General features: G+C 42.4%; 1 protein-coding gene across 8 annotated transcripts in view; it reads left to right on the top strand.

The window, feature by feature from the left end:
* KCNT1 (potassium sodium-activated channel subfamily T member 1) overlaps positions 1-20,435 on the top strand; it is a 324,143-nt gene that overhangs the window by 295,276 nt on the left and 8,432 nt on the right. For 6 of the 8 annotated variants that reach the window (XM_073640228.1, XM_073640231.1, XM_073640233.1 and 3 more), the window contains 10 exons: positions 1,291-1,463; positions 1,805-1,876; positions 2,429-2,563; positions 5,970-6,081; positions 6,304-6,405; positions 7,890-7,973; positions 8,483-8,611; positions 9,495-9,515; positions 10,435-10,735; positions 17,457-17,519. In XM_073640228.1, coding sequence (XP_073496329.1) covers positions 1,291-1,463; positions 1,805-1,876; positions 2,429-2,563; positions 5,970-6,081; positions 6,304-6,405; positions 7,890-7,973; positions 8,483-8,611; positions 9,495-9,515; positions 10,435-10,735; positions 17,457-17,519 — 1,192 coding nt within the window. The remainder of the gene's footprint in view (positions 1-1,290; positions 1,464-1,804; positions 1,877-2,428; positions 2,564-5,969; positions 6,082-6,303; positions 6,406-7,889; positions 7,974-8,482; positions 8,612-9,494; positions 9,516-10,434; positions 10,736-17,456; positions 17,520-20,435) is intronic. The other 2 variants (XM_073640229.1, XM_073640236.1) reach the window with 1 other exon arrangement.

Genomic DNA, 20,435 nt, shown 5'->3' with positions numbered 1-20,435 from the left:
GGCGCGGATCTGTATCTCTCTACAAGAAGTGGGGGCGGGTCTGTCTCTACAGGAAGTGGGGGCGGATCTGTCTCTCTACAGTAAGTGGGGGCGGGTCTGTCTCTCTCTACAGGAAGTGGGGGCGGGTCTGTGTCTCTACAAGAAGTGGGGGCGGGTGTGTCTCTCTACAAGAAGTGGGGGTGGGTCTGTGTCTCTACAGGAAGTGGGGGCAGATCTGTATCTCTCTACAAGGAGTGGGGGCGGGTGTCTCTCTACAGGAAGTCGGGGCGGGTCTGCCTCTCTACAGGAAGTGGAGGCGGGTCTGTCTCTCTACAGGAAGTGGGGGTGGGTCTTTATCTCTCTACAAGAAGTGGGGGCGGATCTCTCTCTCTATAGGAAGTGGAGGCGGATCTGTCTCTCTACAGGAAGTGGGGGCGGGTCTGTCTCTACAGGAAGTGGGGGCGGGTCTGTGTCTCTACAGGAAGTGGAGGTGGGTCTGTCTCTCTACAGGAAGTAGGGGCGGATCTTTGCCTCTAGAAAGTGGGGTCAGTCTTTGTCTCTCTACAGGAAGTGGGTTCGGGTCATTGTCTACAGGAAGTGGGGGTGGGTCATTGTCTCTACAGGAAGTGGGGGCGGGTCATTGTCTCTACAGGAAGTGGGGGCGGGTCATTGTCTCTACAGGAAGTGGGGGCGGGTCATTGTCTCTACTGGAGAGGTTTACGGGCGTGTCATTGTCTCTGTTCCAGCTTTCCTTTCTGCCAAATTGCATACAGACATAACAGAGTAGTGAGCTTTCAGTTCAGAGTAGGCAAACCAGTAGATAATGACAGAAGCAGTGCATGATGGGGGGGGGGGGGAGGACATCTGGCACCTATTGTGCTGTCAGAATGATAAAGAGGAAGTAACCAATTAGAATAGATGTCACACTTGAGACAGTTCCTGGACATTAAGACTGGTATGGGCACCAAATGCAGTTTTAGCTGCTTGTAGGGAATGGGGGCAGCGAGACCATGATCTCTGCAGGTTTTGTGAGCAGTGACAGCTCCGCTTCATGCGATCATCAGTCTCATGGCTCTGTTTGATCAGCTTCTTGTCGATGTGCGCGGTTTCTCCTGCATTGGAGTCAGCACTTTGAGAACTTTTCTCCATGTTTGTGAGAAGTTGTCTGTCCTGAGGGTATAACATCCCCTGCGCTTGTCACATCATTACCTGAAGAGTGAGGCGTCTTCTGCAAGATGAGGGATTTGTTTGTTCCCCGGGGGGATTTGCTGACACTTTTCTCCAGTGGATGTCATTTCTGTCTCCACACAGGGCTGCAAACACAACAGTTTTGAAGATGCCAAAGCCTACGGCTTTAAGAACAAGCTCATCATTGTATCTGCCGAGACTGCGGGGAACGGGCTTTACAATTTCATCGTCCCTCTGAGAGCGTACTACCGATCCCGAAAGGAGCTCAACCCCATTGTTCTGCTGCTGGATAACCCGTACGTGTTTTCTACAGGGTGATACCAATGTAGTAGACCGTTCATGCTCCGACCTATGGGATATTTATAATGAGGAAATCTTATATATATATATGTTTCCAAATCGATAATTAGATCTCAGGATGCAGAAATAGAGATGGACTTTTATTCTAATTAATTACCAAACCATTTTGCAAGTTTTACTTGTAGTACCACTCCTGAGCACACGGAGTGCTGTTGCGAGGAATCACACCCTCAGTCATCAAGTTGACCATTTGATCAAAGATAGCACCCATCATCGATGACATGATCCTATAAATGTAAACCAATGACCATCGTCTCTCTTCTTTGTCGTTGGACAGGCCGGACAATCATTTCCTTGAGGCAATCTGCTGCTTTCCAATGGTCTACTTCATGGTCGGCTTCATAGATAAGTAGGTTTGTTTTATAAAATTGCTGAAATTTATTGTAATACAATATATATATATTTTATGTTTTGTGTGTGTGTTTTTTTTATAGTTTTTTTTTTTTCAACTTGAATGCTAAAAAGTATTTTTGCAGTTGGGCATCATTGAAAATTTTGCACCATTTTTGGCTTTTATAGTCGGTGTTGCATCGTCTACTGTTGGCTGCATAATGAGTATCTAAGATTCCTCCAGTGAGCCCGTCCAGAAAAAGACGTGAAAGTCTCCTGTCAGAACTCCTCAGTGTTAATTAATGAAAAGTAAAGTAGACATTTGTGGTCATAAATGAGATGAGAAGAGCTGAGAAATAGATAGATAAAAGTGTGACAAACTCTCCCATCAGAATGAGCTCGCTGTTGGATTATCAGTTAACTCATTCTGCCCCGTTGAGTCACCCTTGTGCATGACTTTGCCCCCTCTCCTGCTAAATAATGCATTTTGTATGAACTGACAATGGCTGTGATCAAGTATCTGGCTCTGAAAAGTTGTCAGGTACTGAGGATTTTGCAATCTCTCCCCCAGTTTGGATAATTTGCTGCAGTGCGGGATCATCTATGCCGACAACCTGGTGGTGGTGGACAAGGAAAGCACGATGAGCGCGGAGGAGGACTACATGGCGGATGCCAAGACCATTGTTAATGTGCAGACCATGTTCAGGTATGTTGGGTATGATAAATCCGGCGGTCCTGGCTCTGGTGGGGTCTCCGCACACAGGCGCAGCGAGACCCTTCACGTAATTAAAGTCCTCAATCATTTGCAGAAAGGAAACCACAGTTTGCAGTCATGATTGAAAGTGCAGAACGAGACAATGAAGGGTGAGTGGGAGGCAGCGCAGCGAGCGGAGCGTGTACTGTGCGCGGAGCGGCGGGAGTAACCCGTAGATAGCGCACTATTACACTCCGCCGAGTCTCCCGCTAAGTGACTAAAAGGGAATGTAATCACCTCTCCAGCTTCTATCCCAGATCTAGCTATAGATTGTATTATTTGTTTATTCTTACTAATTATTCTTTTTTAATCTGTTTTATTTTCTGATAGATTTTATTTTTTTTTTTTTCTGTACATGATTATGGGGGCATTTATCTTTGCTGGGGGCTTCTGGTAGCAGCATTTAGGGATTCGATTTAGAGCAACAACATGGATCATAGACAGAAATAGTCCAGAGATATTCATTATCATCTGTAGGAAAGTGTGTGCATGCACTGTGCAGCGAGGAGGAGGAGGTGAGCTGTGATATCACCTATTGTGAATGGTGGATCCTGTGTTATCTACTGTATATAGAGGTGTTATCAGTCATTGTACAGGAGGAGGAGGAGGTGAGCTGTGACATCACCTATTGTGAATGGCGGATCCTGTGTTAACTCCTCTATATACAGCAGATATCAGTCACTGTACAGGAGGAGGAGGTGCGCTGTGACGTCACCTATTGTGAATGGTGGATTCTGTGTTATTTACTGTATATAGAGGTGTTATCAGTCATTGTACAGGAGGAGGAGGTGAGCTGTGACATCACCTATTGTGAATGGTGGATCCTGTGTTATCTACTATATGTAGAGGTGAATAACAAAAAAAGAGGGAAGCAATAATAGCCAAAATAATGAGAAATATGACAAACTTTATTAGGAAAAACATTATGATAAACACAATAAAAACTTTGTATAAAAAGGAAGTATAACAATAGCAGCTATCCCCTGTGTCCAGGACCTGTCTGATGAAAAACCATATGACGAGTGATAGCTCACATTCATAGGCCACAATATACCAAAATCTGTCCCGGCATGTGGCCGTCAGATAGGAAGAGACTCGAACCAAACGTGATAAAAACATAACACTTTATTAATTCATAGATAAAACCAAAATATAAAAAAGACGGGGTGGGGCGGACGCAGCTCCTCTTACTGTCTGCTGACTTGCTATATTTTTAGGTTATCTACCTTGGATTGTTTGCGCTCCATTACTTACAAGTCAGGTCCTTCTAATTCCCTAGAAGGGTGTTCCTGTAGCCTGGAGCACTGGCATTATATCTATGTATCCCATCCTGTAGCCCACGTATGAGGACTTGCATAACACAGATGTAGGCATTACCTTGTATTGTGACACCCCACTAGGCTTTCAGTGACTTCATGTTGTGTTTCCGCCCCCGTTTTGGAGGTCTTAGCCCCGTCTTTTTTATATTTTGGTTTTATCTATAAATTAATAAAGTGTCATATTTCTATCACGTTTGGTTGGAGTCTCTTCCTATCTGACGGCCACATGCCGGAACAGATTTTGGTGTCTAACTCCACTACATCTACTGGTGGACATATGGGAGGAGATGCCACAATGTGTAAGAAACTACATAGACAACAGTGCCTCCTAGTGGCCATGTACATAATAGTGGTTATATTTTTATATGAGATAAGGGTAAACTCTCAATTATATGAGGCAATATGTAAAATACGAGGCAATATGTAAAATACGAGGCAATATATAACACCCGAGGTTTAAATAATTACATCCAATAGTGAACGACAGAGTAAATGAGGCAATGGTGACTGGTAGTAGCCGAATAATTAATTACTGCTGCAATATTATAGAGGGGTAAAAGTCATATACTGATCATGTGTAACAGTATATATATAAGGAATAGGGCGGGATGAGGCAGCAGGGAGTCCAATCATCACAGTCAGTCAGTAATATAACATGGCAAAATATAGCAAGATAATACAGGGAGGAAAATCCCAATGTGAGGTCTCTGGATGGAGGGGAGTGGAAGCCCCAAACACCCGTCCCTGCTGCCTCATATTTCACATATTGTTGCCACATATATTTGAGATTTTACCCTTATCTCATAGAAAAATATAACCACTATTATCTATATGGCCACTAGGAGGCACTGTTGTCTATATAGTTTCTTACATATCGTGGCCTATGAATGCGAGCTATCGCTCATCATATGCTTTTTCATAGATGGACACAGGGGATAGCTGCTGCTGCTGTTCTTCTCTCTTTTATACAAAGTTTTTATTGTGTTTTTTTCATCATGTTTTTACTAATAAAGTTTGTCATATTTTCTAATTATTTGGGCTATTATTGCTTCCTTTTTTGGTTGTTTGCATTAGATTGGAAGTGCCCCTTATACTTATTGGCCTGATATAGCATTTCATGTATATAGAGGTGTTATCAGTCATTATACAGGAGGAGGAGGAGGAGGAGAGCTGTGACATCACCTATTGTGAACGGTGGATCCTGTGTTATCTACTGTATATAGAGGTGTTATCAGTCTTGTACAGGAGGAGGAGGAGGTGAGCTGTGATATCACCTATTGTGAATGGTGGTTCCTGTTATCTGCTGTATGTGTGTTATCAGTCTTGTACAGGAGGAGGAGGAGGTGAGCTGTGACATCACCTATGTGAATGGTGGTTCCTGTTATCTGCTGTATGTAGAGGTGTTATCAGTCTTGTACAGGAGGAGGAGGAGGAGGTGAGCTGTGATATCACCTATTGTGAATGGTGGATCTTTTGTCCTCTACAGAACAGGAATTATCAGTCTATTACAAGGCTCAGTGGACAGAGTGAAAACTGTGAGATATCAGAATCATTTTACAATATATATATTTTGCTCTTCGTTTTGTAATATATTTATCTCACGTGTATCTTAACCAAAATGTCATTTTCTGATATTTTTAACTTTTTAAATAGTTTTGTCCATGATTAGAAAAACATGGTGGCTATCTTTGAGAAACTGCGCCTCCCCCTGAGCATTGGCTGTGTCTAGTTTTGCTGCTCAGCCACATTGAAGTGAATGGATCTGTGTCACAGTGCTATTCACAGTGGCACCATAGTCAGGGGGTGGCGCTGTTATCTCGGTGCTATGTGCCCGGTGTAGTTGTATACTCACAGTACAGCACTATATAGTGCCGTCATTACTGGATGCCACCATTCTTCAGCTACGGTTTGGCAGTTCTATTAGTCCGCACACATTTTTTGGAAGCCGCCCCCACTAGCTTCATCCTGTCTTGCCTCTCTCCATAGATTTCATTTTTCCTATTTGTACGTTGGATGTAAATCCTTGTTTCTCCTTCCAGACTATTTCCGAGCCTCAGCATCACCACCGAGCTGACCCACCCGTCCAACATGCGCTTTATGCAGTTCAGGGCAAAAGATTGTTATTCCCTGGCACTATCTAAATTGGAAAAAGTAAGTAAAATATGTGGTGTCTGTCCATGTGGAGGCTAATGCGCCTCCTACAGATTAGTCAGTCCGGCTTTTATGGTTGTCGCACTCTCCGATACGCCATATTAACATTAGAGGCCATTCCATAAGAACGGGAGAAATTTTAGCCGCCCGCTCCAAGGCCTCTTCTGTGCCGGCGTCTTCCTCGCCTTCTCTGACCTGTCTTCTCTACTTGTATCTCTGCAGAAAGAGCGAGAGAATGGATCCAACCTGGCGTTCATGTTTCGCCTCCCGTTTGCTGCAGGCAGAGTTTTCAGCATCAGTATGTTGGACACGTTGTTATATCAGGTCAGCAGAAAAACGCGGAGGCGACAATCCCACGTGCGAAGATAAAAACTCTCTATATATGACTCTACTGCTTCCTGATAACACGTGTATACACCGCACAGGGCGAAAGTGGACACGGCTCAGATTTAACCTCGCGATTGAGCAATTTTTCATTTTTGCGCTTTTTGGTGTTTTTCTTCCTCTTTTTCCAAGAGCTATAACTTTTTTATTTTTCCATCCACAGCCGTGTGAGGCTTGTTTTTTTGCGGGATGAAATGTAACTTCGCTTTACTGCGTAATGTACTGAAGAACGGGGAAGGGGGGGATTCTAAGTGCGGTAAAATGGTGGGAAAAAAAAGTGCAATTTCGTCATTGTTTTTTACAGCGTTCACAACGCAATAAAAATGATCGACAGCATGAATAAAAACCATTTTTTCTTAATTTTTTTACTTGCTCTATTTTTTTTAGAGCCCCTAAGGAATTTTGATATACTGTATATATTTATAATATTGTATATATTTATATTATACTGTATATATTTATTAAATATAATATAAATATATAAATATATACAGTATATAAATCTAATATAAATATATACAGTATATATAATAAATATATAATAAATACAGTATATAAAATATAAATATATATGTTATGTATATTTAATATACTGTATATATAATACAAATATATACAGTATATAAATATAATACAAATATATACAGTATATAATATAAATATATATAACAGATATATACAGTATATAAAATAAATATATATTTATATTATTTTATATACTGTATTTATTATATGTTATGAATATTTAATATACTGTGTGTGTATATATATATATATAATACAAATATATACAGTATATAATATAAATATATATAACAGATATATACAGTATATAAAATAAATATATGTTTATATTATTTTATATACTGTATTTATTATATATGTTATGTATATTTAATATACTGTGTATATATATATATATATATATATAATACAAATATATACAGTATATATTTATTATGTTATATATAACTTTTTTTTTATTTCCTTTTTTAATTCTGCAATTCTTCACTATTGCAGTATATAGAAGAAATGATGATTTCCTCTGGCTGAGCTTCATAGGAGTACAAAGATGGCAGTGATAGGGACTGGTACAGCCAGCATACCAGCGTTGCAGTTTTCTATATTGTTTTAGTAAATGACTGAATTGTGCCATTCCTCTGTTGTTCCTTTTGGAAATCTATGAATAATATTACATCATCATTGTCAAAGGGGCGTGTCCAGACAGTCAGTCACTGATTGGACAATACTGGATTGTGCAGAGACACGCCCTCGGCAGGTAACGGCCGGTTGAGAATTGATTCATGTTTCCAGGAGGAATAACAGAGGAACGCCACAACTGGAGAACTATAAGAAAACAGCACTATTGGATTTGAAGTGTAATATTTGATAACGATTTCTGCATTTTTCTTCTCCTCATTCAGTCCTTTGTGAAGGATTACATGATTACCATCACCAGGCTGCTCCTCGGACTGGACACCACCCCAGGATCGGGGTACCTGTGTGCGGTAGGTGCAGCCATCTAAAATGCTGGATTATATACGCAGCCTCAGGCTGGTGACCCTACAGGGGTGGTATCGCCCTATGATTTTTCTTTTTTTACAAATAACAAAAGGGGTAAAATCTCACTATTCTTGATCCCCGGTCGGTCTCTGGTTACCAGGCTGTTGGGATGATGTGGTTCATCGACTTGTGAACACTGCAGCCAATCATTGACTGTTATGACGGAGTGTTAACACTGCAGCCAGTGATTGTCTGCAGCAGTCAAATGTGTCTAAACGCCATCAGCAAAGCCAAGACAGGCGGGGGGAACAGGGAAACATGGGCTTGAGAGCAGCAGGTAAGGTGTAGATTTTTGTCAGCTGTTTGTAAAAATAATACATATCATGGAGTTGGAAACCCCCTTTAAGTTTAAATTTTACCCAATGCTGAATTAGCAAGAAATGACCGTATAGTCAGTGACCACAGGATGATGAAAATGTGCCTGATCCTGACATCAGTGTCTCTACCACCCCAGATGAAGATCACAGAGGATGACCTGTGGATCCGGACGTACGGGCGGCTGTTTCAGAAGCTCTGCTCATCCAGTGCAGAGATTCCTATTGGGATTTACAGGACCCAGTCACACATGTTCTCTACATCGGAGGTAACAGTCCGCCATTTTTTTAGTCACTTTTTGGAAGTGCAAACCATGAAAATACTATTTCCATGTGAATACGCCCTTGTAGTTCACCACTTGTCACATCTTTCATCCAACTACAAGTTATTAGAAATTCCGACACTCTGAGCGAATGATCCGATTGGCTGCCCTCGGGTCAACGTGTAATGTGCTACGACTATCAAATTTACTGCTGATTAACTAGGGCATCAAACTCAGAGATGGCGAGACCATAAGCAGGGTTGGACTGGCCCACCAGAGAACCGGAGAATCCTCCGGTGGGCCCTGACTTCTCCTTCACGAGAGTTCATAGTGCAAACCGTGCAGGGGCTATGGGGCTCTTGAGGGGGGAGAAAGGTGGTCCCTCAGAATCAAATCCTCTGGTGGGCCCAATGTTCTTCAGTCTGACACTGACCATAAGGATGAGCAAATTGATTCTAAACTGATCGAATTCGTTTACAATTTCCCAAAATTCACGGATTTTGGTAAATCTGCATTTTTTGGCAAATTGATTCGTGGAAATTCAGCAAAATGGTGGCTGTCCATCACTCTCCTGGATTCATGAGTCAGGACAGGATTAAAAATGTTATAAAATATCATTCTCCCCTCTCCCGCACTCGCTCCGGTTCACTCTTTGTCGGATTTCCTGGACAGTGTGAAGAGGAGACTGGCGTGGGAGCAGGGACAGACGAGTACAATATTTTATTGTTCTGTTAACCCCTTATTGGCCCACCAGATTATCATGCTTGGGGGTTGCTCGTCCCTACTAGATGATTTATTTAACGGCTATAAAAAAATTTTTCTACAAATGTGTTTGGGACTTATTGTGTAATTCGGTGACATTAAAAATGTGTCGTCTTTTTTTTCACAGCCGCACGACATCAGAACGCAGGTAGGTTGTTCCTGCACTTTCTCACCCTCAGATTCCCGCCTGTTTGTGAGGTTCATTTAAAGGGGTTGTCCAATAATAGAAAAACATGGCTGCTTTCTTCCACAGATGGCGTCACGTCTGTCCATGTGATATTACAGCCCTGTGCCATTCATTTCAGCAAAGCTAGGTTGCACAACGCTCCAGATTCACTAAAATTGGCTAAAGTTTAGACAGTGTAAACGTAAACAAGTTGTACAGGATTTTGGTATTGATGGACAATTCTTAGGATAGGTCATCAATATCAGACTGTAGGAGGCTCAAAGCCGATCAGCTGTTCCAGCACTTGCCAGGAGGAAATAGTGTATGGAGCTGGAACAGCACAGCTCTGTACTCCACGCAGTGGCCGTTTTTGGGTACTGCAGACCAGATCACATTCACTTCAATAGGAGCGGAGCTGCAGTACCTGGGAACGGCCACTACACAGTGTACCACCATGGGACCTGCTGACAGCTGATTGGTGTTGGACTCTCGCCGATCTGATATTAATGACCCAGATCTGGGCCAACCTCTTTAAATTTGACCGACTAATCTAAATTTCACCTAGTTCACATTACGCCACAATTTCAGCACAAGTTATCTCATTTATGAACACATGTCGTCACGTTGGGCAGAACAGTTGCCAAAGCAACAGCCAGCAGGTATCTGGTAATGTCGCGGACACTTGCTCATTATCTGCGGTGTGTCGGTCGGTTGCCTTGGCATCTGTCCTGCCTGTCCTTACGCCTGATGGAGAAGTGAAAGGCACCGCACAACCCCTTTAATAATGGCGATCTGGAGCCACATGTTACCATGGAGACCCAAATTACGGCTCATTACCGCGCACTCAGGCCCGCACTTTTACCTTTTATTCATTGTTATTTTTTTTTTCACTCGTCTTAAGTCACAAATCTCCATCAATGTTGAAGACTGTGAAGACACGAAAGACACAAAGGAGCATTGGATGGCGAAACCCAGTCACAGAAACTCCACGTCCAGCGATCAGTCCGAGCACCCGCTGCTGCGCAGGAAGAGTATGCAGTGGGCACGGAGACTCAGCAGGAAGGGCAACAAGCAGGCCACCAAAACGGCCGAGTGGATCAGTCAGCAGAGGCTGAACCTGTACCGGAGATCCGAGCGCCAGGAACTGTCCGAACTGGTGAAAAACCGCATGAAACATCTGGGTCTCCCCACTACAGGTTACGGTAAGTGATCGCTGCTCTGAAGCCAATGTGCATGTGTTGTATATGTAGAGAGTTAGGTTACCAATACTGGAGGAACTGATATATACAGCACAGTCTGCTATCAGTCATGGGGGTGGGACTAATGCTGAGCCCCTGAGTTTCCATATGGGGAAACGGGGGTTTATATGTTATATCTGCTGTAAATAGAAGTTCATCACTATAGTGAGAAGTCCCCTAAATGCTGGGGGATCTGCTGTGCTCTGTGATCTCTGTGGGGGGTTGTGATGCTTTCAACCTAGCCTCCACAATGGGGTCAGCACCGATATCCTATCTATGACGTGTAAGATATGTGGTGTATAAATGCTTATTTGAGTGACGGATGAGAAATTTTTTTTATCCCAATTCAGAGAGCACAGAGGGGGGAGGCTCCTGCCGCAGTCACCTGTGCTGCAGCTAAACACAGGACCAGGAGGAGGAGACTGAGAAGAGCTGCTTTATATATACAGGTGCTTCTCACAAAATTAGAATATCATCATAAAGTGAGACTCATATATTATATAGAGTCATTACAAACAGAGTGATCTATTTCAAGTGTTTATTTCTGTTAATGTTGATGATTATGGCTTACAGCCAATGAAAACACAAAAGTCATTATCTCAGTAAATTAGAATAATTAACAAAAAACACCTGCAAAGGCTTCCTAAGCGTTTAAAAAGGTCCCTTAGTCTGTTTCAGTAGGCTCCACAATCATGGGGAAGACTGCTGACTTGACAGATGTCCAGAAGGCAGTCATTGACACACTCCACAAGGAGGGTAAGCCACAAAAGGCCATTTCTAAAGAAGCTGGCTGTTCACAGAGTGCTGTATCCAGGCATATTAGGAATCACAGTAAAGAATCTATATAGTTACGCTACCAACCAATATACCGATTCACAGAACTCGTACCTCTTAAAGACAAATTCTAAAATATAACCTTTAATATATGTATTAAAATATCGACAGCCATAAAATAACAAACCACAACATCAGTGCTCAATAAGAGGAGGGGGTAGTGCCTCACCCTATTCAGGCCCTATCTCACCCTACCTTGCCGTGGAGGTTGGCACCCTAATTTCCTGCGCAATGGCGCCCCCGCTCAACGATGACTCTCCCTGGAATCCCTATAACACCCTATAATGTCGGCCAATGGGGTAAAGGGAATCTTTGTGTGTTCTCCACTATCTCTTGTGACAAATAGAAAAAATGCAAAACATTTTTATATATATCTGTAGCCCTGATCAGTACAATTTGGCCACAGATACAAACGGGTGCATGAATATAATCAAAGCGCATACATAGATCAATTTCTCACTTTTCGGTGGCTAGAAATCATGCCACAAAGAAGGATAAATCTTAAAATGCACTGCTTAATTTCCATGACATGGACAGAGGATCCATTTGAAGATAATACTCACTACTCGATCAGTTTATATATAGCTCATGATCACCGTTACTAAATTGTCCTGGACCAAGGATCCATTTAATAAATGTATATGTTACCCAGTAAGAGTGACCATAATTCAATGCCTAGATAGCTCAAATCAATTCATATATAGCTCATGTCATAATAAAACAGGAGAAAAAGCAAGTATCTTGGCGTACAAAAGTTTATTATAATTTCATGCTAAAAAAATCATATATAGATGGTAAAACAGTAAGATGCAGACAAACAGATCCAAAAAATGATAATCCAGATAATCAAAAAGAATGAAAATAACAGTCGAGTAGAGCAGGGTAAGAAAGAATGTGACACTTAATATATGGGGATCACATATACCGTAACTCCATTGCTACAGTGCATATCATGTACTTGGTATAAGTAACTCACCCCAGAGTATCACACGTGGCTAGGGACAAGTGAGGGCCGATGTCTGTCAGAGAGGGCAGCCTCGACGCGCGTTTCGCGGGTGCTTTTTCCCCTCCCCCTGTAATCCCCAAAGAGAATGATATTTGAGGGGATCTGTGGTTAGGTTGTGATGCATTCTATTAAAAAACTACACCAGAGTTTGCAATCCTTAGAGCGCCATCAGTTGAGCGCCCGGAGACTTCCGGTCATGTGCCCCTGACAAGATTTTGTCAGTGTCGGCATTTGGAACGCACACTGTGGAACGCATGACTTCTGGTGGGTGAGACGCACTACTTCCTGTGCGGTGGAGCGCATGACTTCCAGTGGGTGAGACGCACTACTTCCTGTGTGGTGGAACGCATGACTTCCAGTGGGTGAGACGCACTACTTCCTGTGCGGTGGAGCGCATGTGGACTTCCGGCAATTGAGACGCATGCGGTGAGCACATGGTCCTCGTGCTGTGGAACACATGCTAGCTTGCTGGATCATGTCACCGTTTTTTTTTATGTAATATCCGGTCAACTAGGCGCGCTGTATGCATTTTACCGATGAATGAGAAGGGGACTTATGTATAAAAGAGGGTTTTTGAACAGATGGACTCTCCAATACAAGCACATTTATCATAGGGGGGACTCTCCCCAGACTCCCAAAATACTCTACAGAGAGATGGTGGAGACTCCGTGATTTTACATATGGAGGACTCAGATAAGTAAACCTTGACATTATACATTATGTCCTTGAAAGATTTGCCTAAATAAGATACTCCTGATGAACCCTGGTAAAGGGGAAACGCGTTGAGTTGTTGCGGGCATTGAGTCATAGATGCACTGATTTGGCAATATATTTTGATTCATGACATGAGCTATATATGAATTGATTTGAGCTATCTAGGCATTGAATTATGGTCACTCTTACTGGGTAACATATACATTTATTAAATGGATCCTTGGTCCAGGACAATTTATTAACGGTGATCATGAGCTATATATAAACTGATCGAGTAGTGAGTATCATCTTGAAATGGATCCTCTGTCCATGTCATGGAAATTAAGCAGTGCATTTTAAGATTTATCCTTCTTTGTGGCATGATTTCTAGCCACCGAAAAGTGAGAAATTGATCTATGTATGCGCTTTGATTATATTCATGCACCCGTTTGTATCTGAGGCCAAATTGTACTGATCAGGGCTACAGATATATATATAAAAAATGTTTTGCATTTTTTCTATTTGTCACAAGAGATTGTGTGTTCTCCACTAAGATTCCCTTTACCCCATTGGCCGACATTATAGGGTGTTATAGGGATTCCAGGGAGAGTCATCATTGAGCGGGGGCGCCATTGCGCAGGAAATTAGGGTGCCAACCTCCACGGCAAGGCAGGGTGAGATAGGGCCTGAATAGGGTGAGGCACTACCCCCTCCTCTTATTGAGCACTGATGTTGTGGTTTGTTATTTTATGGCTGTCAATATTTTAATACATATATTAAAGGTTATATTTTAGAATTTGTCTTTAAGAGGAACGAGTTCTGTGAATCAGTATCCAAGCATATTAATGGAAAGTTGAGTGGAAGGAAAAAGTGTGGTAGATAAAGGAGCACAAGCAACCGGGATAACCACAGCCTTGAAAGGATTGTCAAGAAAAGGCCATTCAAAAATTTGGGGGAGATTCACAAGGAGCGGACTGCTGCTGGAGTCATTGCTTCAAGAGCCACCACACACAGACGTATCCAGGACATGGGCTACAAGTGTCACATTCCTTGTGTCAAGCCACTCATGACCAATAGACAACGCCAGAAGCTTCTTACCTGGGCCAAGGAGAAAAAGACCTGGACTGTTGCTCAATGGTCCAAGGTGTTTTCAGATGAAAGTAAATTTTGCATTTCATTTAAAAATCAAGGTCCCAGAGTCTGGAGGAAGAGTGGAGAGGCCACAATCCAAGCTGCTGGAGGTCTAGTGTGAAGTCTCCACAATCAGTGATGGTTTGGGGAGCCATGTCATCTGCTGGTGGAGGTCCACTGTGTTTTATCAAGACCAAAGTCAGCGCAGCCGTCTACCAGGACATTTTGGAGCACTTCATGCTTCCCTCTGCCAACAAGCTTTTTGGAGATGGAAATTTCATTCTCCAGCAGGACTTGGCCCCTGTCCACACTGCCAAAAGTACCAATACCTGGTTTACACACAACAGTATCACTGTGCTTGATTGGCAGCAAACTCGCCTGACCTTAACCCCATAGATAATCTATTATAGAGAATCTATGGGGTATTGTCAAGAGGAAGATGAGAGACCCCAGACCCAACAATGCAGACGAGCTGAAGGCTGCTATCAAACCTGGGCTTCCATAACACCTCAGCAGAGCCACAGGCTGATCCCTCCATGCCACATTGCCGCATTGATGCAGTAATTGATGCACAAGGAGCCCGACCAAGTATTAAGTGCATTTACTGAACATACATTTTAGTAGGACAACATTTCAGATTTTAAAAACATTTTTCAAGCTGCTGTTATAAAGTATTCTAATTTACTGAGATAATGACATTTGTGTTTTCATTGGCTGTAAGCCATAATCATCAACATTAACAGAAATAAACACTTGAAATAGATCACTCTGTGTGTAATGACTCTATATAATATAGGAGGTTCACTTTTTGTATTGAAGAACTGAAATAATTTAACTTTTTGATAATATTTTAATTTTGTGAGAAGCACCTGAATATGTGTGTGTGTGTATATATATATATATATATATATATATATATATATATATGTGTGTACATATATATAATACAGACATATATATTTAAATTGTAATATGAGACAGAATAGAAAGGGAAGTACAGGGATTTATTTTCTATTTTTTTTCTACTTTTTTAGTAGTTTATTTTTATGTTTAGTGTCCCTTAAAGGGGACCTGTCACTTGCCATAAATATGTAATTATTTTACCATGTGTAAAAGCTGCTGTTCTCCTGAATCCGGCAATGTTTTTCTTTTGTTCCTGAGATATGGCCCCCTCTTCCCTGTATATAAATCTGGTCTTTTTACAAGTGGGCATGGCCCTCAGCTTTATAGCGAGTATCTTCATGAGAATCCTGCCCCCTTGGCCAAGATGATGAGATTTGTATACAGAGAAGGGGCCATATCTCAGGAACGGAGAGGAGCAGGAACAAAAGAAAACCATCACCGGATTCAGGAGAACAGCGGTATTTCCACCAGGGTAAAAAATAATTTACATATTTATGGAGACAGGTTCTCTTTAAATCTTCTCAACCTGATAGATACAGCTACAGCAAGATCCCGATGCCCTCACCTCTTAGAACTAAATTACACTATCATAGGAGGACCGAACCCTAAAATCATCTCCAAACTGGTGCGCATCCTGATCTCTCATTACCTCTATAATGGGTAACTTCTGTATATTTTGTAGATAATGACAACAAAATTCCTCTAATAGGTCATCCTTCTAATATGGCTGAGATCCCATATGGGATCTACCAGTCTGGTGATGAAGTAGCCACCAAGGGTCGGTCCTACATAGAGACAATGGTGAAGCGTTGGTACAGAGGTAATGGTATAGGCATCAACTATTGAGGTCCAAGAACTGTCCTTCAGCCGCCTCTCCTTCCTGCATTCAGTCTATAAGACCAATAGCCAGTCTCTTATTGACCATGTATAGCGGGGGTCTCCACTGTGACCCCCCGATCTACACCACTGTATTCCAGTCTCTCTGGCCGCTATGTACATGAACCCCCTCGGCTGCTGTGGTTACCTCTGATGGATTATTTAGGGTTAGTTGTCACTCACTACCCATTTTGCGGTGGAGTCAACCTCTAATAATCTCATTTCACTTAAAGTGTAACTCCACCTTTGACCGACACTGGCATCTTTGTAATTAATCTTCATTACTTTTTTTTATTTCTAGTTTTTAGATCACTAAGACTTCTGGTGCCACATGGAAACGGTCAGCGAGCTGCTGGTGCCTACACTGGCTCACGTGACAGTCAGTGGCCGCGCTCTTCTCTCACACAAAAGGAAAAGTGAGAGCACAGCGGCCCAATGGCGGCCACTGATGTCACATGAAACCCATAGGAGAGGAACATATTTTTACTTTTCAGGGGAATGTAGTATTTAAGAACAGGTTGTTTCAGTAGTGGACAACCCCTTCAAGACTCAATTCACACAATGCAGATTTGGTCAGTATTTTGCAATCTAACCAGGATGGGATCCTAAACTCAGAGGAAATATAATGGAAAGATTTCTTCATCTCTTCTTCTGCATATATTCCTGATTTTGTAAAATACTGACCAGATCTGCAATGTCTGAATAAGGCTTAAAATAGGGATTGCAAAAAAAAAAATATGGCTTCCAAAAAATGGCAAGACACACATGGGTTTGCTTCTTCTATTGCAACTGACACCATGTACTTGAGCTGCAATACCAAACTCAACCTGCAGACAGATGTGGCGCTGTTTTTACACCTTAGTTAATTTTTATTCTTAAAAAAAAAATGCCTAGAGTAGGAAAAAACACTGATTATTACAAAGATGCTCCATTTTATACTAAAGGTGGAGCTTCACTTTAACCTGTGACTTCTGCCTTTCAAGGAGGCGGCCGTTTTGAAGACTGTAATAATATACACTTCTATGGAAACCTCAAGTCAATTAGTGCTTAACTGGTGATGTCACAAGTCATGTTGGTGATGTCATCAGTACCGGGATGAGGTATATTATTATCGCCCCCAAAATGGCCGCTATCCCCCCCCCCCCCCAATTTTCTTCTGCTGCCGATTGAGTCGCTTGCTGATCTTTCTCTCTTTCTCTTTTCTTCCTGTCTGTGCCTTTCTCCTCCGTATGTTTTCTGTAGAGGATGTAGCAAATTTAACTGCCAGTGATGTGATGAATCGGGTAAACCTTGGATATTTGCAAGGTAATTCTCCTCCCTGGGAGTCAAGCTTGACTCAGCGCACAATGTGATGACGAAGATGCCAACTGGCTTTCAGGACGCTCTGCACGGCCCACTCCTTACGTGTGACCGCAGCACCCAGGCTAGCCTTGCGGCTTGTGCATGTCCACCTTGGGGGAACAGGCAGCTTCTAAGAGGGTCCTTACGACTGTTCAAGGGGCCACCGTAGAGTAAAACATAGCACAGGCTCTACCTATATTCCTCTGACCCCACTCGCCTCTAAATCCGGCTGATGCCCCATCCTGGAAGACTCACGCGTGGCTGATACAAAAGCTCCCCTTTAAATTCTGCCACAGACTTGCCGCAGTTTTTTTTACCTGAAATCGTCACTACGACCTGTTACTACTTCTTTTTCTTTCTAAAAGTAAACTCATATGTGAGGAAAAGAAAAAGAATACCTGCACTTGTCTTATCTAAATATCCTCTCCGGAGTCCAGGAGGTGGAGCCTCTCAGGAGAGGCGTCCAGGAGGTGGAGCCTCTCAGGAGAGGAGTCCAGGAGGTGGAGCCCATCAGGAGAGGAGTCAGGGTTTGAGTCCTTGACTCTTCTACTAAGAAGCTCCGCCTCCTTGACTACAGGTAATTTACATACGACATGTGCTGAAATGGAAAAAAATACATTTTAAATTCTGCTTCTACTATTATATATAAGAACGCACAACAAAGAACGAAGAACAACAAAACAAAAGCGGAGTTTTGCAGGTTTCTGAAAAAGTTAATATGCCTTTATTAGAACATACACTTAGGTCAATAAATACATAAAAATATAAAACAGAAGTGTGTAGGAGGGATACAGAGGGTAGCAGCAGGGGCGCAAAACAAGCAGGGGGGCTATGCAATTATATATGTATTTGTTTAAGGGACAAAGGGGACACCAAACACAGGTATCACAAATGGCTAGAGTCTTAACAAAAACCAAGTGGTATAAAAGTTGTCCTGAATAGTGACTTAAGGATCAGTAGCCAAGAGTGTATTGAAAAAAACACACAGGACCTGGAAGGTGTTCACCCAAAACATAAAAGTCCCAACTGACAAGTAACAGTTATATGGCTTACCCTGGAGAAACCCTGTGCCCGAGAGGTGACAAAGCCGGGTACTTTATACCCGAAACGCGCGTTGGGAAGCGGTACTTACTTGTCACCTCTCGGGCGCAGTGTTTCTCCAGGGTAAGCCATATAACTGTCCCTTAAACAAATATATATATAATTGCATGGCCCCCTGCTTGTTTTGCACCCCTGCTGCTACCCTCTCTGTATCCCTCCTACACACGTCTGTTTTATAGACCTAAGTGTATGTTCTAATAAAGGCATATTAACTTTTTCAGAAACCTGTAAAACTCCGCTTTTGTTTAGTTGTTCTTATGTCTTTGGAGTGGTTTCTCTGCGGCGGCACACACTCGTTGTTTACATGTTGATGTATTCGCAAGCAACATGTTTTTGGGATTTTTGGTTATAATATAAGAACACCTTTAGAAAACAAAAGAGGTGAAGAAGCGGGTGGTAGCTTAGGGTATGTGCACATCACTTTCTAGTAGGAATTGCTTCAGGAAAACGCTCCTTCTTTGTGGAGTTTTTCATTTCTTGAAATGGTTTTTAAGCCTTTTGGAAAAGTTTTTTTTTTTTTTTTTTCAAATTTTGAAGTGGGGAAAAAAGCGCACAAAATTCTGAACATTAAGCACAGAGGATCTTCTGTCCCATTTTACAAGGCTCATCCCTTCTTAGGCTGTGTGCACACAGAGTTTTTCGAGGACTTTTTGGCTCAGAAACAGAGCCGAAAATATCCAAATCCTCTTCCAAATCTCAAAACTCCTCAAAAAAACACTCTGTGTGCACATACCCTTAAGTTAAAAAATTGACACCATTCCAATTTAAAGGAATCCCCCAGGCAAAGCGGATAGTTACAGCCAGAGTATGGACTGAGCAGGACGGTGCAGGACAAAAGGATGTTAAAAAAAAAAAACACAAACACACATGGGTTGGAACCAAGAGCTCTCTGAAAGTTGGCATTTTCCACCATTGTTGCGCTCACTTATCCAAAATAATAAAAAGCCCCAAGCATTGTTTCATGGAAGTTCCCACTAACTATGTATATTGCCAGCTTCTGTATTCATTTTGCAAAAAAAAAGTAAAATATTGTGTATTTTGCACCTCCATTCTCGGTGTTGCATGGCACAAGTTGCTTCACCCCAACAATAGACAATTTCATAGTGATCTCAACACTAACCGTCACCGCTACTTGGCAATATACGTTGTGGGCTCGGATAGGCTTTACTCACTGCATGAATGCACAGAAAAGTATATAAAAAAAAAAAAGCTTCTTCCATGGAGCAGAACTGGCTGCAATGACCCACGGGCCTTACCCTGAATATCTGCAAACCATCCTTCCATCAACCATACCATCTGGTCAGGTCTTGCCCCCCGACTGTCCACCAATCCATACCATCTGGTCAGGTCCTGCCCCCTGACCGTCCACCAATCCATACCATCTGGTCAGGCCTTTCCCCCTGACCCATCCACCAATCCATACCATCTGGTCAGGTCCTGCCCCCTGACCGTCCACCAATCCATACCATCTGGTCAGGCCTTTCCCCCTGACCATCCACCAATCCATACAATCATGTCAGGTCCTGCCCCCCTGACCGTCCACCAATCCATACCATATGCCCTCCATGACTATCCGCAACTCGCTCCATACTAACCGGCTTTATCCTTTATAGCACAGATTGGTGACATCCGCCAATCCTTTCATACTAACGTGTCGTGTGGTGTGGTGGTAACGTCATGCCTTGTGTCTCCATCTACAATAATGGCGCTTGTATCATTTACGGTATAAGGAAACTGGCCGAATACCTGTATGATGATTTGCCGGCAGCTACCCCTCCT

This window comes from Phyllobates terribilis, unplaced genomic scaffold (assembly GCF_046119375.1).
Source record: "Phyllobates terribilis strain yellow unplaced genomic scaffold, ASM4611937v1 Scaffold_7__3_contigs__length_470593459, whole genome shotgun sequence".
NCBI classification, from domain to species: domain Eukaryota; kingdom Metazoa; phylum Chordata; class Amphibia; order Anura; family Dendrobatidae; genus Phyllobates; species Phyllobates terribilis.
This window is presented reverse-complemented; position numbering and strand designations above follow the sequence as displayed.